The sequence below is a fragment of the Dromiciops gliroides genome, chromosome 5 (assembly GCF_019393635.1).
Source record: "Dromiciops gliroides isolate mDroGli1 chromosome 5, mDroGli1.pri, whole genome shotgun sequence".
Taxonomy (NCBI): Eukaryota; Metazoa; Chordata; class Mammalia; order Microbiotheria; family Microbiotheriidae; genus Dromiciops; species Dromiciops gliroides.
In genome coordinates, this window is record NC_057865.1 from 47,960,094 (window position 1) to 47,979,298 (window position 19,205).

The following is a 19,205-nucleotide window of genomic DNA, read 5'->3' on the forward strand; positions in this document are numbered from 1 at the left end:
TTGGGCAGTGGATAAAGCACTGGCCCTGGATTCAGGAGTACCTGAGTTCAAATCCGGCTTCAGACACTTGACACTTACTAGCTGTGTGACCCTGGGCAAGTCACTTAATCTCGCCCCACAAAATAAATAAATAAAACCAAAAAAACCCCAGTTAAACAGCTTAAAAAATACGCGAGTGATTAAAATGAAGTTTTTATTTCAGTACTTTGACAAAATACCCCCAGTAAAATTCAAAACGTCTACCATTACAAAAATAGGTCTCTACAAGTGATATTTTCTGTCTGAACTGCCAGTAGCAAATATATTAGGAGAGAATCATGTAACTTCAGTAGTCTTGCAATAAAAGTACAGGACACTTCAAGCTACACATTCATCAGTAATAATATGCAAAAGTTTCATCTCTTCATTCCTTTGATAAATACACAAGTCTTCCATAAGTTAATCATTTAAATTAGCATTCCACAAATATACATGTAATTTAGTGATTGTTGTGCATGAACACACAGTGCTTATATACATAAATTCCAGTTTGCTTAGATGTGTCAGCAAGGGAATTGTGTACAATCATAGAGCTGTGTTCATGTTGGTCCCATTAAATATACACAATACAAAAGCACAAAAGATGCGGCAATTTACAAAAGGCAATTATTTAAAGTCATTACAACTGATGATGCTATTCAAGGGATTATCTTCTCATGCCAGTGTGGAACTGGGTGTATGAAGTTGTTGACCCTGAGAAAAGAAAAAAAAGCTGATTGGAAAACTGGAAGCTAAAGTTCAGTAATCTCAAAGCAGAAATACAGAGAGTTGGGTTCAAGAGCTTGAGTTTTACCACCCCTTCCTACCCTGCAGGGTCATTGTGAGGAAAAGCACTTGGTGAACCTTAAAAGGACTAAGTGCTAGTTGTGACTTTAAATTAAAACGAGATCCCACCCCCCTTAGAGCACTTATTTGTAAAGTTTTCTACAAATATCTCATTTGGTTCTCAGCAACCCTGGGAAGTGAGTGCTATTATTCTCATGTTACAGGTGGGGAAACTGAGGCACAGAGAGAGAAGTTCAGGGATTTGTCCAGTGTCACAGCGCTAGCAAGCCTCTAAGGATGGATTCAGACTCAGAATTTCTTGACTCCAAGTCCATCATTGTATCCACTGCACCACCTAGCGGCCTAGTTTAGTAAATGCTGGGCTTGGAGTAAGGAAGTCCGGGGTTCCGATGGCCTTGGACCCCTAGCAAAGGAACCTAATCTCTGAACTGACTTACTAAGTCTCACACAGATAGAGACCTGCTTTGGTGGAGAGTCCCCACAGGAGTGCGACGTGCTGACAAAGATCAGATCAATGTTGGGAGCACCTATGCTTGAGGAACAAAGATCTGTCAGAGGTGGATTTCTGTCTTCTAGGAACTCTGAGTAAAGGCGAAGACTGATGATGAGGGGCAGCTAGGTGGCACAGTGGATAGAGCACGGGCCCTGGAATCAGGAGTACCTGAGTTCAAATCCGGCCTCAGACACTTAACACTTACTAGCTGTGTGACCCTGGGCAAGTCACTTAACCCCAATAGCCTCACCAAAAAAAAAAAAAAATACTGATGATGCAGACCCAGAAAATAGTAAGAGTGGACAGACTCACGAGGGATATTTTCCAAACTTAAGGGAGGTAAAATGTCTTTGTTTCTCTTTGATAAATCCCCCGTTTCTCTGGTTGGTGGGGTCAGGCCAGCAGGGGGCCTGGCTGGGCAGGGCTTCTGCAACAGCTGTCCCTCGGACGGCACTCACTGCCTGACAGGCTCCGGACTGGACACTACCCTTCCTCAGCTTCCAGGGCGCCCACGGGCTCCTCACTGTCTCCCTGACCTGGGTTCTCTTAGCCTCTGAGCAGCATTGGTCTCTTGCCTAATACGTTTCATGTGCTCAGAGGGTTCTTCTGAGAATGAGTCACCTCTTCTCAGACTGGCCCTCTCCCTTTCCCCAGACACACCAGCTGCCGGGAGGACGCCTCTGGATGCCTCCATCTGAATCCTGTACTGGTGCCTGCCAGTCCTCATGTCCAAAACCAGGCCAAGTGGCCTTCTCTCCTCCCTGCATCCTTCTCCTTTGCCCACACTGCTCCTCATTTCTGGAAAGTGCCAACCTTCCCCTCGGTCTGCACTTCTATTCCTCCTTCAGAATGCAGCTCAAATGCCATCTTTTTAGGAAGCCTTTGCTGTGTCTTCTGGGTCATTCTTCCAGACGCCCTTTGCCCTTGGGTTTGTACTTTGTGTGTGTGTGTGTGCGCGCGCTCGACAATTCTATGTGCTGGTGCCTTGTTCCTATAGAAGATTGTAATTGCTATGGGTGTGGGAACTATCCTTTTGTCTCTTCTGTATCTAGTACAGTGAAGTGCTTTATTAGTATTTTCTGATGGGCATCAAGTGAAAGAGAGGGCAAGCTTGCGAGGGTGAAACACGAAGAAAACAGATAAGAGATGGGAAGAAAGAATAAAAGAATAAAATTGCAGACTGCAATTTCTTCATGTCTGCTCACCCTCTAACTGTGTCATCAAGACTAAAAAGTCATGGGGAGGAGGCCAGGGTGTCACAGGTCAATGCCCTGAAGCTGAAAACTCATCCTCCAAGAAAGCCCTGACAAAGGCACACAGTAGAGATCAAAGTGGGGGCCAGTATGGCACAGACACAGCTGTAGCTGTGGGTGCTTGGGGAGCAGTTAGGCTATTCCTGTAGCTCTGAGGGATCAATGCCTAGCTCAGAAGGGGAATGTAAGGTAGGTGTGCTTGTGTTGGAAAGAAGCCCCACCACGGGCTATCATTTGAAAGGGGTCATGCCACAGCACCCACCTTGGAGACTGCTGCTCCACACTACGCTGCATGTACACACATATTCAAAGGTGTACACATCAACATTTTATAACTGAAATTCATATATTATAGAATATGTTCTGTAGAAGTCATTAATTTTTTTTGGGGGGGGGCAGGGCAACGAGGGTTAAGTGACTTGCCCAGGGTCACACAGCTAGTAAGTGTCAAGTGTTTGAGGCTGGATTTGAACTCAGGTCCTCCTGAATCCAAGGCTGGTGCTTTATCCACTGTGCCACCTAGCTGCCCCCAGAAGTCATTAATTCTTAATCATTTTTTTTTTGGTTGTTCATGGATTAGAGTTACACTGCCAAGAATAATCCTAGTTCTTCTATAGATTAAAACCGTTGCATGCTGTAGTGCATGGGGCACCAGCCTTGGAATCAACAAGATCTGGGTTCGTCTCCCACCAAAGTCATTAGCTCTGTGGCCCTAGGCTAGTCACCCAACTACACTGTGCCTCCATTTCCTCATCTCTGAAGTGAGGGGGTTGGACTCTATGATGGCTAAGATCTCTTTGGGAGCTAAACTTAGGATATTATGAATTAGGCTTTCCAAGGTTTTGGTAAAAAAATGTCTGCAAATGACACTTGGCTGTCCCAACAAGTCAACTGAGTATACCTGACTGTACGTTTCCAAGTCTCCTCTGCAGTGCTTCTAACCGACTGATATAATCTGTCAGGGCTCGGTCGGGGTCATAATTCTGGAGCTGAGAACATGCAAAGGATCCAGGATTGAGGTCAGCTGTGGGACCTTGGTACCTATGGGTTAAAAGCCAAAATGTTACACAAACATTAAAATGAAAAATAGCAAAACAATATTTTGGAAGGTAATCAAAGCTGCCAAGAAGCTAATAATTTGTCCTGCCATCTCCTCCCCACTCTCATACTTCTGAAGGATGTATAACAGAAACTAGGAATTTGCCACCCTTCTATCTATCTATCTAGCCACCCTTTTATTTTAAAAAAGCTGATTCAAAAAGAAAATGGAAACATTTCTTTTCTATTCATGCTTCTGTATGTTTTCCTGAAGTACTGTCTGTACTTGCAGCCAATAAGCTTTTATCTTAAAGTCCACATACAGTGCTGCACACTGTTGGGTACAGGGTAAGCAATAAATTAAAACCAGCTGGTTCTAAGGTACCAGAGGCTAAACCACAATAATAAGTCTCCCGAGTTTTATGTACCATAAATTACCTGTGTCAATTAAGATGAAGAACAAAGATGAGCCCTTGTGCCCTAGTCTAGTCTATTTATCTTGGCAGAATCTGCCAAAGCCTGGGCTTTCATCAGCCTAGCTTTGAAGGAGGAACCAGGGCAGCCCTACACTAAGATGAGAAAGGACGCAGTGATTGTGTTATTTAGACAAATCACTGCTTCTGAAAGCGAGCAGGTGGGTGTCTAAGGTGCTTTAAGAGGCACAAGTTACGATGAAACTGAACTTGCCTTTCAATATACAGGAGGAAATGAGGGGGAGAAATAGGGAGCTGTCGATTTTAAAGAAAATGGTAAATATCCTCTTGTCTGAAAAGCAACATTTCTGCCCCGTCCTCATGTCAGCCTTTTCTGTTCAAGAGGATTTTATTGTCAGCTTACCTGTGCTGAAAGTGTAAAGGAGACCTGGGGCAGTCTAAATCGGACCTCGACCGGTAAGAGGAATGTCTCTGTTCTCCACACAACTCCAGGCCACCAGGAGAAGGGTAAAATGGATCGCTCTTTTCTGTGCCTAAAGTGGCCCAAAACGTACCTTGTATAGAAAAGAAATATCGTTTCTTTTAAAAGATCCTATGCGTTAAGGCTGCCAAAGTTAACACCATACTTAGTTATTACTGAAAAATCTGTTTTCCATTTTCAATTATGAATGGAGGGAAGCAGTGGTAAGAAGAATCATATGGCCTTCAAATGGTTTTTAACCTTTATATTGAGATACAAGTGTCTCCCACTCCCAACTGAGAACCTGTTTTAGCTGTTCACTTAGGATCAGAGACCAGGGGGTCACACACTTTGGGAGCTTAGGGATCATTTGTCCCCCTACTTTTTATGCAGACAATGACAGAGGAAGTTGGGGCTGTGGTCAGGACCAGACCCTGACCCCAGGCCTGCATGTTTTTGATCTCACCACGTGCTTTCCAGCCCTTTTGTGCTGGAGGTAAATCTACTACTGTCTGGGACTTCGCGTGATATAGACTTTCAGCCCAGGAGAGCTGTCTTTTTTTTTTTTTTGGTGAGGCAATTGGGGTTAAGTGACTTGCCCAGGGTCACACAGCTAGTAAGTGTTTAGTGTCTGAGGCCAGATTTGAACTCAGGTCCTCCTGACTCCAGGGCCGGTGCTCTATCCACTGTGCCATCTAGCTGCCCCGAGAGCTGTCTTTTTAAAGTCTGCTGCCTCTTCACTCCTTCTTACTCAGCATTTCCATGAAGATTCTGGGTTAAAAGACTTCTTTCTAGGTGTAAGGGGACATGGGGATCATCGCGAGTATGAAACAAGAAATATGGCCTGGCGTCAACAAGCAACTTCTATACAAAAGTGGAGAGGAGTATGAAGTTGTACAGCCCACAGCAGCCAAAGGGATGGACACAAAGTGTCTGCAGGTCTCTGCCTCAAGACCCCAAGGTCAGGGGCTACCCCATCTCTGCGCTCTGAGCTAACTGCCTTCTGGTGGCTTCTGGCCATGGCTCCTCCCTGTGTCCTCTGGGGCCAGGAAAAGAAGCCCCAAATGGCCCTTCACATGCTCAGGAGAAGGCTGGCACACGAGCACCTCCTCTCCACATCCATGCAGCAGTGTGCAGCCCTTGGCCAGCTTTTCCTCCTGACAAAACCTCGGCTGCAAGTTTCAAAGACCATCTGAAGACATGGATCAGATTGAGTCTCACAAAACAGGGTAACTGGAAAGAACCACAAGGAAGCTCATTCTGTTTTTACCTGGACTCTGTCCAAAGCCATCCCTATTAATATTAATGGAACAGGAGCCTGTTACCCGATGCCATCTGCGAACTAGGAACTTCATTCTAAAAAAGATAGAAAAAAAAATAGAAAAGGTCATTATACAGCCAAAACCCAGAGAAAAGATAGCTTAAAAGAAAACTTAGTATCCAAAAATTTAAAATCACATCCAAAATAAGTTTCAGTATACGTATACATGAATACAGCCTTTACTTTATTTGCAGGTATGTTCACCGGCTTATGGAAGTCTTCACAAAGGGACAAAAAAGGGGCCCCTATCATTGGCACCTGATCCCCCAGGCATCATCTGTAGCATCTCGACCACCCACTATCTGCTCCCTGAGTGTTATGCATGGAAAATAGATGAGAGTGAACAAGGAACTCGGGGAAGAGAAGAAAAATGGGAAATAGCAGTAGAGGTTAGAGGAAATGCAGAGAAGAAAGGAGAGGCAATGATGAGAGGAAAAAGAATAGTCAAAAGGTGGAGGGGTCAAAGGGGACACAAGTGAAAACAGTACATTTGGAGGTGTCGGCCTTCATTAAAATGTCCTGCAAGGACCAATGGCAGAAACTGCTCATGGCAGAGCCAAGGCTAAGCATCGGGCATTAATCTGGCCCAGGTGAGCAGCTCTGGGGGGAGGAATGGGGAGGGGAGCTCTTTCTTCATTTACCTTTCAGGGTAACTATTCTCACTCTTATTTCTGTAGCAATGAATCATTCACAAATTGGCACATTAATCTGCTGGTGACTAACCTGCCTGAGGGCAATGACCTGCCTCTGCTCTGAGTCTACGAAACAGCACCACATTGGTCTAGAAATGAATGAGTCAGGACACACACACACAGACAAATAAGAGGCATAAAATACTACAATTGAAGCAATTTTTGTTTATGTTATTGGAAAAAACAGGTTTGTAAGTTAGTTAAGAGGGCTGGGTTCTAGTCCAACCTCAGTCACCAGTAAAGGCAATGACTTTGACCTTCTGGGCTTCATTTCCATCCACTACAAAATGAGAGGGTTGGACTCAGTGAAAGTCCCTTTCATCCTTAATAGACGATGAAGATGAATTAAATATAAAATAGTCCTTTTGAAGAATCCATCATTCTGTTTAATACTTTTTAAAAAAGGGGGCAGCTAGGTGGTGCAGTGGATAGAGCACCAGCCCTGGAGTCAGGAGGACCTGAGTTCAAATCCATCCCCAGACACGTGATACTTACTAACTGTGTGACCCTGGGCAAGTCACAACCCCAATTACCTCACCAAAAAAAGAAAGAAAAGAAAAAAAAATTTAAATCATGGAATTTTAGAGGTAGAAATTTAGAGAAAAAGCTTCCATTTTATACAAAGCAAGAAGCTGAGGTGCCCAAAGGTTATCTTGTCCAGCTGGGCCTAGATTACAGGCATCCTTAATCCCATTCCAATGTTCTTTCTATTATAGTTCTCTTTTTTGTTAGGTTCAAAGTAACTTTAAAAAGCCTGAAAAAAGAGGAAATTACAGAGCCCTCAGAAGAGGTCTAGGCATAGCATAAAAGAAAGCTTAAAGGGAATAAAGCCCCTTCAAAAAACAGCGTGGTACAAGGAGGAAGCCAACTTGTAAACAATGGAAGCTGGTGGGAAGAGGGAGAGAGTGAGGAGAGGGTGAATGGAATGGACAATGAAGATGTTTCTCAAGTATGACTTTTAGTTACAAGGAGACCCAGATAGACTAGATAAGGTCTTAGCTAAGAAGAGTTAAATTTCGAGGGGCTCAAGGGATTAATGCCTTCATGTCTAAAGTCCTAAATCTCTGTTACTTGCTGTCAGACTTCAATGCCTATGCTGGGGACTGGTTTAGGCGGGCAGCTGGGGCATCTCTCTAGGTGTGGGGGGCTGTTTCACAAACTCTGCTGCTTCTTTTCTTCTCTTATGCAGTTATTAAGAGAAGCATCGTGGTGTCCCAGATGGAGAGCAGGCCTTGGGGAGTGGAAGCTTGGCTCCAAGCCTTGCCTCTGAAACCCTGTGGGCAGAGCTTTTGACCTCTGGGGGATGGCAGGCCCCTCTCCAAGGCTAGATTCCAGAGAAGGTGCAGATCTTCAGCAGAGCAGTGGGGAGCTCACCATTCCATTTCAGGCTTAGTAACAGCATGAGCATGACAGCTCGGGACAGACGAGGGCAAGAGAGAACATGGGATGGAGATCATACAGAATATTAGTGGGCTTTGGCTGGATTACTGGGGGCTCAGAATCATAGGATGTCAAAAAAATAAAAAGATAAAAATTATCTAATTGGTAATGTTATTTAACAAGGAGACTATTTCTTGAGGGAAAAAAGGCAATATATACTGGATTGTGAAGAACCACAAAAGCCAATGGTAGGCAACTACAAGACACAGGCAGAAAAACCCAAATAAGTGATCTCAATATTAGGGGTGGCAAATGTTAACAGTAATGAAAGAACATAGCAAAGAAAAGGAGAGAGATTTCTAAATGCTTCAACTTTCAGAGAGTTGTTACAATTTTTTTTTCTTTTGAAGTACTTTACCTTGAAATTGCAATAGATACTCTAACAGCAGACCGAAACCTGGTGAAACCCTTGGACTGGTTGGTGATGACTGTTAGGTCGGTACAGGATGGCTGCCCACCCATTCGCGCAATGAGGGCCAGAGTAGCATCTTCACATTCTTGGAACCCACCTAGTAACAGCAGCAGGTAGTTCTTCTGATAGATGAGAGCTTTCCGAAAACTTTCTGCTCTCAAATATTTACCATAAATTCTCTACATTTAAAGAAGGAAGGAGGGAGGGAAAGTATTAGTAAATCACATACAGCACTTCCTGTACACTGCAGTTAAAGAGTATCATCTCTGGAGAAAGAAGCTTACACTCGAATGATGGGGAGAGAGGGCTGGCCCTGACCACAGGAGTGACTTGTGTTGGGCTCTCACTCCCAAGCAGGCTGGCTGTGTGACCACTGGGCTTCCCTGAGCCTGAGCCTGACACGTTTTAGACCTTTAGAGGTGACAAAGGCCCTTTCATCCAACAAACCCTGTGAAGGAGTCATGATGCTAAAGACAGAAGGACATTAGATTTAATGATAAAGTTGTTATTATCTTAAAAAAGGCTTTCTTGAAGGGAGATAAAGAAATAGAAACTATGTATAGACTCCACTTTGTAGATTTCTGAACACTAAGGGGAAACTTGATATAGGATGATAACTTAAGGGAGTCAAAGAAAGGGTTTTGTTTGTTTGTTTTTTAATACCAGGGAGACCTGAACATGTTTGTATATTGACAGGAAGGACTCCGTAGACAAAATGAAGATTCACACGAAGGGATTACTAACAAAGTAAAGTCACAAAGGATAAAAAGAGAAATAGGATCAAGGGCACTGAGCATTAAAAAGACAAAAACGGGTGCAGCTAGATGGCGCAGTGGATAAAGCACCGGCACTGGATTCAGTAGGACCTGAGTTCAAATCCAGCCTCAGACACTTGACACTTACTAGCTGTGTGACCCTGGGCAAGTCACTTAACCCCCCCCCCCGCCCCGGGGCCAAAAAAAAAAAAAAAGAAAGAAAAGAAAAAACAAAACAACAAACCTACCTTTAAAGTGGCATTTTCTGAATTGGGGTTCAAGTCTTGTAACAAAGCTTCGTTCCTTAGCTCAGCCTTCAGTTTGCATACCTCAGCTTCAGCCCGTCTCAAGGACTTCTGGAGAACCAGCTTTTCTCTGTTCCAGATTTCTTTCTCAGAAGCTATAACTTCTTCAATATTAGTACCGTGATTGAATGAATGTCGTAAAGACTGTAAAGAGAACAAATCTTATTAACCCCTGTTCTTCATATTATGTAGTTTTTTATTAAATTATTTTTAAGATCAATCTTCTAGGCTTCCCATAAAAATTTCTATTGAATATTTAAGTTATTCACAAAGTATAATGTGCTTAAGATACTTTTTAAAGTGACTGATTTCTTATGACCATATATTCCTCTTATTTGTCATTTTTAATATGGGAGGGGAATTAACATTTTTGTAGTGTCTCCTATGTACCAGGCAAAGCACTAAATATTCTGTTTGATTTATATATCGCTAGCTTCACCTATCAGAGGACACAGAGTAGTGCAGAAAAAATGGGAATGGAGCCAGTTTGTAGCCACTACTGAAAACATTTTTCAAAGTACAAATAGTGAAGAGAACTCTGTATCTGAAGTCATGGGTTGACAGACTCTCAGGAGCTCAGAGGTCAGCTTGATCTTTTCTGTAACACATTCAACCAATGGTCATTTAATACTTTCTGTTTGTTTGTTTTGTTTTTGGTGGGGCAATGGGGGTTAAGTGACTTGCCCAGGGTCACACAGCTAGTTAAGTGTCAAGTGTCTGAGGCCAAATTTGAACTCGGGTCCTCCTGAATCCAGGGCTGGTGCTCCATCCACTGCACCACTTAGCTGCTCTCATTTAATACTTTTACTGGAAGAACTGTCAGGAGGGAAACTTCTTTCAGAGGCATCTCATTCCACTTTGTGATCATTCCAATTATTGGGAAGTTTTTATACCAAGTCTAAATCTGCCTCTTTGCAATTTCCACCCATTGCTCAGAGTTCTGTCCTTTGGGGCCAAATGTTGTTGTTGTTGTTGTTGTTGAGTTGTGTCTGACTTTTTGTGACCCAATGTGGGTTTTGTTGGTTTTTTTTTTAGAGTGGTTTGCCTTTTCCTTCTCCAGCTCATTTGACAAATAAGGAAACTGAAGCCAACGAGGCTAAGTGACTTGGCCAGGGTCACCCAGCTAGTAAGCATCTGAGGCCAGATTTTAACTCAGGAAAAAGAATCTTCCTGACTCCAGGCCCAGCACTGTATCTACTATGTCAACTAGCTGCCCGTGGGGACAGATAGAAGGAATCCAATCTCTCTTCCACAGAATCTTTCAGATACTTGAACACAGCGATCACATTCCCCAGTCCTTCCATCCCCAGTCTCTTCAGCTGATCCTCGTGTCATGAGTTTGAGGCTTTTCATATTGCCACAATCTCTAAGGGTGAAATTCCCTTCTCCAATTAGAACCCCCTGTCCTGCTACCTCCTTCTATGTCTAATTCGACATCCTCACCACAACCTCCAGCTACTCCATTCCTTCCTGCTCTTTCCTCACTTTCTTCCCTTCAGAATTTTGACCATACATTGGTCCATCGGCTCAACTTTATGTTGTTCCTGATCCTCAAATACCTTGTTCCATTGTCCTGCCTCTGCTCATCCCTGTCCAAGTTGCAAACCTGGATTCCTTCTGTCTGCTTTGTCTGCTTCTGCTTCGGGGTTTCCACCAGAGTGTGGGAGTAACGGATTTCACACAACTGCGCTGACTGGGCTCACTACACGTGCTTATTACCTAATCTCTACTGGATGCCCGATGCTACATGCAATCCCTTTGTTGTCGTGGTTGCTCAGTTGTTTCCAACTCTCAGTGACCCCAGAGTAAGTTTTGTTTTGTTTTTTAAACAAATATCTCATTTGATTTTCCTTGACTCTGTGAACTAGATGCAATCTTCCTCCGGGCAAACATCCATATACCATTCAACATTTTTCAGCCACATCCCAACTACTGGGCCTTTATAATGTTGCTGGCTCTTTACTGTTACAAATAATATTATAGTTTTTTAAAGTAATAAACATTTTTATTTATAGTTTGGGGTTTCAATTTTTATCTCTCCCTCCCTTTTTCCCTCCCTGAGGTGGTAAACAATCAGATATGGGTTATACATGTATGATTATATAAAACATTACCATATTAATCATCTTGTATAAGAGAACTTGAATAAAAGAAAAAAAATGAAAGTGAAAAATTGCCTGCTTCAGTTTGTGTTCCATCCATATATCAGTTCTTTCTTTGGAGGTGAATAGTATGTTTCACCAATATTCCTTTAGGATTGTCTTGGATCATTGTATTGTTGAGAACAGTCAAGTCATTTACAGTTCTTCATCAAACAATATTGCTTTCTCTGTGCACAATGTTCTCTTGGTTCTGCTCACTTCACTATACATCAGTTCATACAAGTCTTTCCAGGCCTTTCTGGAATCATCCTGCTTTTCATTTCTTATAGCACAATAATATTCCATCACAATTCTATACCACAACTTGTTTAGCCATTCCCCAATTATTGATGGACATTCCTCTGATTTCCAATTCTTAGCCACCACAAAAAGAGCTGCTATAAATAACAATATAGTTGTTGGGGAGGCGGGGCAATGAGGGTTAAGTGACTTGCCCAGGGTCAGATAGCTCTAGTAAGTGTCAAATGTCTGATGCCACATTTGAACTCAGGTCCTCCTGAATCCAGGGGTGGTGCTTTATCCACTTAGCCACCTAGCTGCCCCAACAATATAGTTTGTAAAAAATGGATTCAATAGGAATCACCAAGAAAATGCTCAGTTCTGTGACTCTTACAGTATATACTGCCTGAAAGTTCTTAAAACAAACTATACTAATTTGCATTGCTAGTCATCCATCATTGTACCAATTTCTTCACATCCCAGCAAAAATGGAATTTTATAATTTTTATTTGTTTTTGACAAGACCAACATCATAGGACTTAGAAATCAAAGAGACCTTAACGATTATCTCTTATAAACCCTTCATTTTATAGAAGAAATGAATCCCAAAGAAGTCAAGTGACTTGCCTAAGATCATCTGTTGTTGTTGTTGTTGTTCTTGCTGCTGTTTAGCCATTCAGTTGAATCTGCCCCATGTGACTCTTTGGACTTTGGTCCTTAGGGTTTTCTTGGCAAAGACACTGGAGTGATTTGCCATTTCCTTCTTCAGTGAATCTCTATTTTACAGATGAGGAACTGAGGCAAATAGAGGGTAAGTGACTTGCCCAGGGTCATATAGCTGGTAAGTGTCCGAGGCTGGATTTGACTCCAAGCTTGGTGCTTTGTCCATGTCTCTGCCTAAAAACCCAGGGCTCTTTTCCCTGTGTAATAGGAAGGTATCCCAGAGATGTGTCAGTTTGCTCTTCTTTGCTTAGTAATGGGATTTTTCAAATGTCTGTTTACAATTTGTTTCCTCTTTTGCAAAATGTCCATTCACATGCTTGACCATTTGACTCTTGGACATTTCTATTCTCCATTAAAGTCATACTCTGATAATGCATCATTACTGTATAGTTGTGGTTAATCATTGTATGTTTCTGACAGTTTTTTGGTTTTTTTTGGTAGGGCAATGGGGGTTAAGTGACTTGCCCAGAATCACACAGCTAGTGAGTGTCAAGTGTCTGAGGCCAGATTTGAACTCAGGTTCTCCTGAATCCAGGCCAGTGCTTTATCCATTGCGCCACCTAGCTGCCCCCTCTGATGGTTATTTTCATGTAATCAACTCAGATATTGACACATGCACAAATCCCCGTCTCAGCTGACTCTCAGCCATGTCTTTCATGAGTTCTTCACAATGAATTTTCCTCAGTGAGCTGGGGCTTTCCTTACTCTCCCTTGACAATGTGAGGATATAAGGAGAACACTCGGATCTTCCACCTATTATTCCTCATTCTCATTACAAGATCAATCCATATTCTGATCATAAATTTTCCTAAAGAGAGCCTCTACTCCAGTTCTTGTTATATTTGTTGCAGCTTGTCTCACATTCACCATGCATCTTTCCTTTACATTCTGTTATAGTAAGTTTTAATGCTTCAGAGAATACAATAATACTAGTAGAATATCAGTATTAAAAGATGAGCTTTGTTTTTAGAAGGAGTTTGGAATTACAGACCGCTAGATGACTTGTGCTTAATTGTGGGCCTAACCTGGTATTCATTTGGAGTGTCTGCCTTAGGAGGTCTGCCCATGTTGCAACTCTTGATGCAGCCAGCACAAGGTATCTCAAAGACTTCAGCATCCTAGGGAATCCCTCTTCAACTGTGACAATAAATTTACAATCTACTGTGAAATTTTGGTTTATGATTCCCCCCACCCCCCAAAACTTATAATATCTTCACCTGCTTTCAATATCTTCTCAAATGGAATTGTGTTGTCTCTTGCCAGAATCTCTTCTACAGGTATCCTGTCCAATCCAGCTTCTGTTCCTGCCTTTGTTCTATTCAGTTGCATTTCCTTGACAAGTACTTCTAGGATTGGGGCATTAGAGCTCAAGTGAGCTATCTCTACCTTTCTTGATGCAGAAAGCAGTTTGTTACAAGAATCTTTGCAGATCTTTTCCATTTTTCTATCTGCTAGTTGTCCATGTCCTTTTTCATCCTTAAAAATCCTTGGGGTTATTTTGCTTCATTGGATCCCTTGCCAAGCTTTATTTAAATTGGTTCCACCTTTGCTGTTTATATACACCTCATAATCATCTGAACTGACTCTCCAAATCCTGGAAGGATTTCTATCCTATCCTAGACAGGTGCTCTCAGGAAGACAACAGGCCTCTAAAATTTAACTCAGGCTGACTTTTCAATTGTTGCCTTTGCTTGAAATATCATGGTATAAACTAATATTTTATTTTCCTGTTTCTTTTTTCATGTTTTAAAAAACAATTTCCACTAGGACCTACAAGATACTTTGTTTAGGAGCTTCACTTTTTTCTTATGTATGGTATATCTATGCTAAGGAAGAAGACAGAGGGCTGGCCTAGGTTACTTTGTGCCTCTACCACATATTCTACTGGCCATAGGCAAATCAAGTCAACCAGAACTTACTTAAGTGCTTACTACTGCCAGTGACCATTGTAAGCACCGGGAATACAAATACAAGCAGAAAAATAACTCCTGCCCTCATGGAGCTTACACTTTTTTTTTTTTTAGCGGGGCAATGAGGGTTAAGTGACTTGCCCAGGGTCACACAGCTAATAAGTGTCAAGTATCTGAGGCTGTATTTGAACTCAGGTACTCCTGAACCCAGGGCCAGTGCTTTATTCACTGCACCACCTAGCTGCCCCCTTAGAGCTTACACTTTAACAGGGGAAGACAACACATACATGGAAGCTGAAGAGAGTCAAGGGACCCTTTGCAGGGGGATGGCCAGAGAAAGTCAGCAGTGTATGCAGCTGGAGAACAATGAAGACCTGGTTGAGCTGGGCCTCCTCCTTAAAATGGAGGCTCTCGGAGGAACCAGCCAGGCACCTTTTTCACTCATAAATTATAGAGCTGGTACCAATCTGAAGAAGTTCCTCAACGGAAACTCCCTAAACTCTCAAAAAACCCCCAACAAAACACCATACCTGTATGATGTAGGAAGAGAAAGGTTAACATAGCTTACAACGTTTCTAAATAAATACACTGACAAAACACATACATAGTCTCCACAAGGTCCTGTCTGTCGAAACCACCTGATCTCCTCTTCCAGCTTCATAACCACATTTCTCAAATCATTCTTTTCCTCAGTCAAATGGCTGATAAGTCCTGTCAGCTCAGCATTTTGTCTTAGCAATCTTTCAGTCAATGAGCTACAGGAAATGCCTGGTGATGCTAAAGTAGGCTAGAAAGGAAAAAAAAAGACAGGAAATCAGATCAGTAACATTCTAAAACAGTAACAACAATGCACTGTGTGATCATATAAAGTCTTACTGAAACTTGGCTATTCCATTAACAAGGAAATGACTATATTTTGTGAGAGAGAAGACAAACTGTGCAATGTAAAGTTACATATAGGGATAAGGTGCGCTGCTCTCAATTATCCATGTTCATGAAGAAGAGACGGAGCATGAATAAATGAAACTGAGATCATGCTAACTCACGATTAATTCATCAGGAAAATCTCCCAAAGCTATTTTAGCAGGAAGGCAAAGGATAAACCAAGATTCTGAGCAGAAAGTACATTCTCTGCCCTCTGTTTCATGCTGTGACAGAAAAGGGGAAGCTACATAAAGACAACTAACACAAGCCGGTTCTCCTGCAAATTTTTGCCGTCCCTCCATTGTTTGTTAGAAAAAATACTGAGAGGTAATACATTCAGAAATATATGAAAAGGAAAAAGTCCTCTGGGATGGAACACATTGCTATTTTCAAAGGATCCCTAAAATTTCCTGACAAAACTAAGGTCCATATGGCTTTGTAAATGGCTAAAAAATTCTCACCTCCCCTTGCTGGGATAATCCAGCAAACTTTTGTAATTGTAAAAGAATGTGATCGATATTTTTCTGGACCCAAATAAAATCTTCATCATCTGCTGCTTCAAATTGTAACCTGCAATTAAAAAAAAACCCTCTTGGTTTAATTCTATTAATTTGGGGTGTTAAACTCTGTAAATAGGACAACCAAAATTAAAGGTCCTCTTCACATAATACTCCCTTCTCATACTTTCCCCCAGACTAATGCTTTACATAATTTATTTTTAGCTGTACTACATTTCTTCACCTTAAAAGACTAAATAAATGTCAGATAGTAACAAAGGAGAGTTTGTTTAAAAATATAAGCTCAATAAAACAGTCCTTTTTTGGATGAGTCAAAAATATTTCACTATTGAGATGGGACGATGTAAAAATGGTGAATTTCATATTGGTTGGATCTTGATAGGCAACAGTATCTGACTTTATCTCGCTTACAAATCCCTTCTTGGAAAGTCAAGAAGATTTCTCACACCTGCTAGAGGCTTTGTGGGCCAGCTGCTGTAGTTTTGATGATATGAGCTGCAGCTTTTGTCTAATGGTCTCTAGTTCATCCTCAGTTGTCCCATCCCCATTCATCTCAATCAGTGGGGGATAACTTGATTCTTTTTTCTCAGTTCCTTCCATTTTCTGCTGGAGGACCCAATTTCTTGTTCGATCACTGGAAGAGTCCCATGTGGTTGGCTGATGAAAGGACCAAGAAGAAAATAATTAATTCCTTTAGATCACCTAAGTTTTCTTCTTAAGTAAAAAATAAAGCAATTCCTGTCACTTTAAATAAAGCTCTAATTAAGAATTTAAATAGCTTGTCCTCAGTGGCTTCCCTATTTTCTGATGTCATTCAGCATCTAATCCAATTTTATGACCATAGAACAACATAAACATTCCATTCAAAATAGTTATAAATAATGAAAACCTTTAAATGATACCTCATTGAGATTCTGATATGATACTCTTCCAGTTTCAATTTTTTCTTCCTTCTCTCGTTCTTGTTTTTGAAGCTCCTGTATAATTTCTTGTGATCTCTTCCTTTCAAGTTCTAGTTTATAAATTTGTTGCCTTTTCTCTTCTAGCTGCCAATGGAGGTCTTCCATTTTCGACTGTAGCTCATGTATCTTTTTCAGTCCCTCAGTGTTGGCCTGTTGCTCTGTGATCAAGGTCTTCCTATGGATTTGTCTATCTTTTTCTACCTGCTGTCTCATTTGCAAAGAGTCCAGCTTATATTTTTCAATTGCACTGACCAACTCTACTATGCGGTTGTGTTTTTCATATAATTGTTTTTGCAGCTCTCTGAGTACTTCCTCCCCTGATGTGGACATCTTATCTTGCTCATGGTCATCATGAGCCTGAAGCTGTGCATGTAATTCTCTCTCCCTTTCCAGGGTCTCTTGCATTTCCAGGACTCGAACTTTCTCTGATTCAAGTAGTCCTTGAAGCTCTGACTTTTGGCTTCGCTCCTCTGATATTTGGGCATCATACAGAGTTCCCTGGGACACTATTTTCTGTTGCAAATCATTTAGGAGCTGTTTCTGTTGTTCCAAAAGTTGATTTAATTGAATATTCCTTTGTTTCTGACCTTCCAGTGAATATTTTAGATCCTTGTATATAATAAAATAAAATAGAAGAACATAGTATTATTATAAACCAATTTCTGATGCTAGTAGCACATCTTTTTTAGGATACTGTGATCAGTGTTAAGCCTGACAGTGCAATAACTGGGAATCAAAGGATAAAAATGATTCACCCCACAGAGCTAATAAATCACTTTTCAAAGTCAAGAAACTTGATGGGACAGAATTCTTTTGAGAACATTACTTTTATCCTCCTTAGAGGAGGAAACATAAAGTGCATATGAATTAATACCTTTCTCCTCTTAAGAATGGAATAGAAAAGCATTTATTAAGTGGTTCCCACGTGCCAAGCTATGTACTAAGTTCTGGGAATACAAACAGAAAAGTGAGACAGTCCTTGCTCTGCAGGAGCTCACATTTGGACTGGGAGAACAGAGAAGGCTCAGTGTCAGGGGGGATCTTTGGGCATAGTGGCAGAGCTGGTGTTTTGGGATCCTTTGGTAATTAGAATCCTGGTGGACAGGGGTCTGGGCCAGTGCCACTGGAAGATGGTGCCATGCCAGTACAACTGGCTCTGCCTTTACAGTGCTAGGTGTGATGGTTCCTCTTAATAAGTATACTGGAATTTTGTATTACTTAGATAATTTTCATGCCCTTTTTTTTTTTATTTAGTGATAGATGTGAATGAATATGCTAAGACTATCTTGGTGTATCAAGGTAGTGCAGTTTCTATTATCAGACTGGACATGATGAACAGGGCTGATTATTTTCAACTACTGTCAGTGTAATCAGGGTCAGATTCTATTCAGTCATCTATATTATATCTATGAGATAACTTCATTCAAGCATGATAAGTCTGTTATATGACTTATCTGATGTAAAACTAATATGTTTTACTTTTGTTGATGGTATGCAGTTTAGATAAGATAATCTAAGGCAATATACTGGATGTGCCTCACAAAGACAGTCTTGGGTGGTATGTTCCAAAAAAGAAATCTCAAACTTTTTTTTTTTTTTAGTGAGGAAATTGGGGTTAAGTGACTTGCCCAGGGTCACACAGCTAGTAAGTGTTAAGTGTCTGAGGCTGGATTTGAACTCAGGTACTCCTGACTCCAGGGCTGGTGCTCTATCCACTGCGCCATCTAGCTGCCCCCAAATCCCAAACTTTTAAGAAAAAAAAAAGGCTTCTTAACCAAAGCCCAGAAAACAATAGTTATCCCTTCCACGGAAGCCACAGACAACATGCAAAGGCCAGCAAGCAACACAGAAAAAGTTTAGAACTCAGAAATACACCAAATGTATGTATAATGTCAACATATTTTATCTTTTAGTACCATAATAATCCTGACTTATTTTCTGGTACAAAAGGAGGGCCGAAAATTTTTATGTGGATTTTCTAGATTGCAGAGGTGCCATGCCCCTAATCCCCTTGATGTGGAAGAAAACTGTATATGTAACAACTACAACAACATGAAAGGAAAGACCATCAAAAAAAATCAAAAGTGAATGTTACAAAATTATAAAGAGTCTAAAAGACAAGAAGATGAGACTCCTACTCCACCATTTTGAAGAGGTGGGAGGTCCTCAAGTGGTGAACTTTGCACAAATCTTCAGACTTTTAAAATTTTAAACTTTTAAAAACCAGTTATGTTGCTCTGTACTCAGTCATGGCAGCTCTGTATTTAATGACCTATTTTTAGAAAGTGATATAAACATCTATAAACAATATGCTGATCTTTTTTCTTTTTTCTTTTTTTTTCCCCTTTAAACCTACTTG

General features: G+C 41.3%; 1 protein-coding gene across 3 annotated transcripts in view; it reads right to left on the bottom strand.

The window, feature by feature from the left end:
• Positions 1–126: 126 nt before the first annotated feature.
• The window catches only part of AKAP9 (A-kinase anchoring protein 9), a 177,508-nt gene continuing 158,429 nt past the window's right edge, over positions 127–19,205 (bottom strand). For all 3 annotated transcript variants that reach the window (XM_043967276.1, XM_043967274.1, XM_043967275.1), the window contains 10 exons: positions 16,787–17,455; positions 16,333–16,541; positions 15,828–15,936; positions 15,047–15,229; positions 9,372–9,572; positions 8,315–8,547; positions 5,774–5,859; positions 4,447–4,597; positions 3,473–3,612; positions 127–732 (listed from right to left, as the gene is read on the bottom strand). In XM_043967276.1, the coding sequence (XP_043823211.1) occupies positions 686–732; positions 3,473–3,612; positions 4,447–4,597; positions 5,774–5,859; positions 8,315–8,547; positions 9,372–9,572; positions 15,047–15,229; positions 15,828–15,936; positions 16,333–16,541; positions 16,787–17,455 (2,028 nt within the window). In that variant the 3' untranslated portion in view covers positions 127–685. The remainder of the gene's footprint in view (positions 733–3,472; positions 3,613–4,446; positions 4,598–5,773; positions 5,860–8,314; positions 8,548–9,371; positions 9,573–15,046; positions 15,230–15,827; positions 15,937–16,332; positions 16,542–16,786; positions 17,456–19,205) is intronic.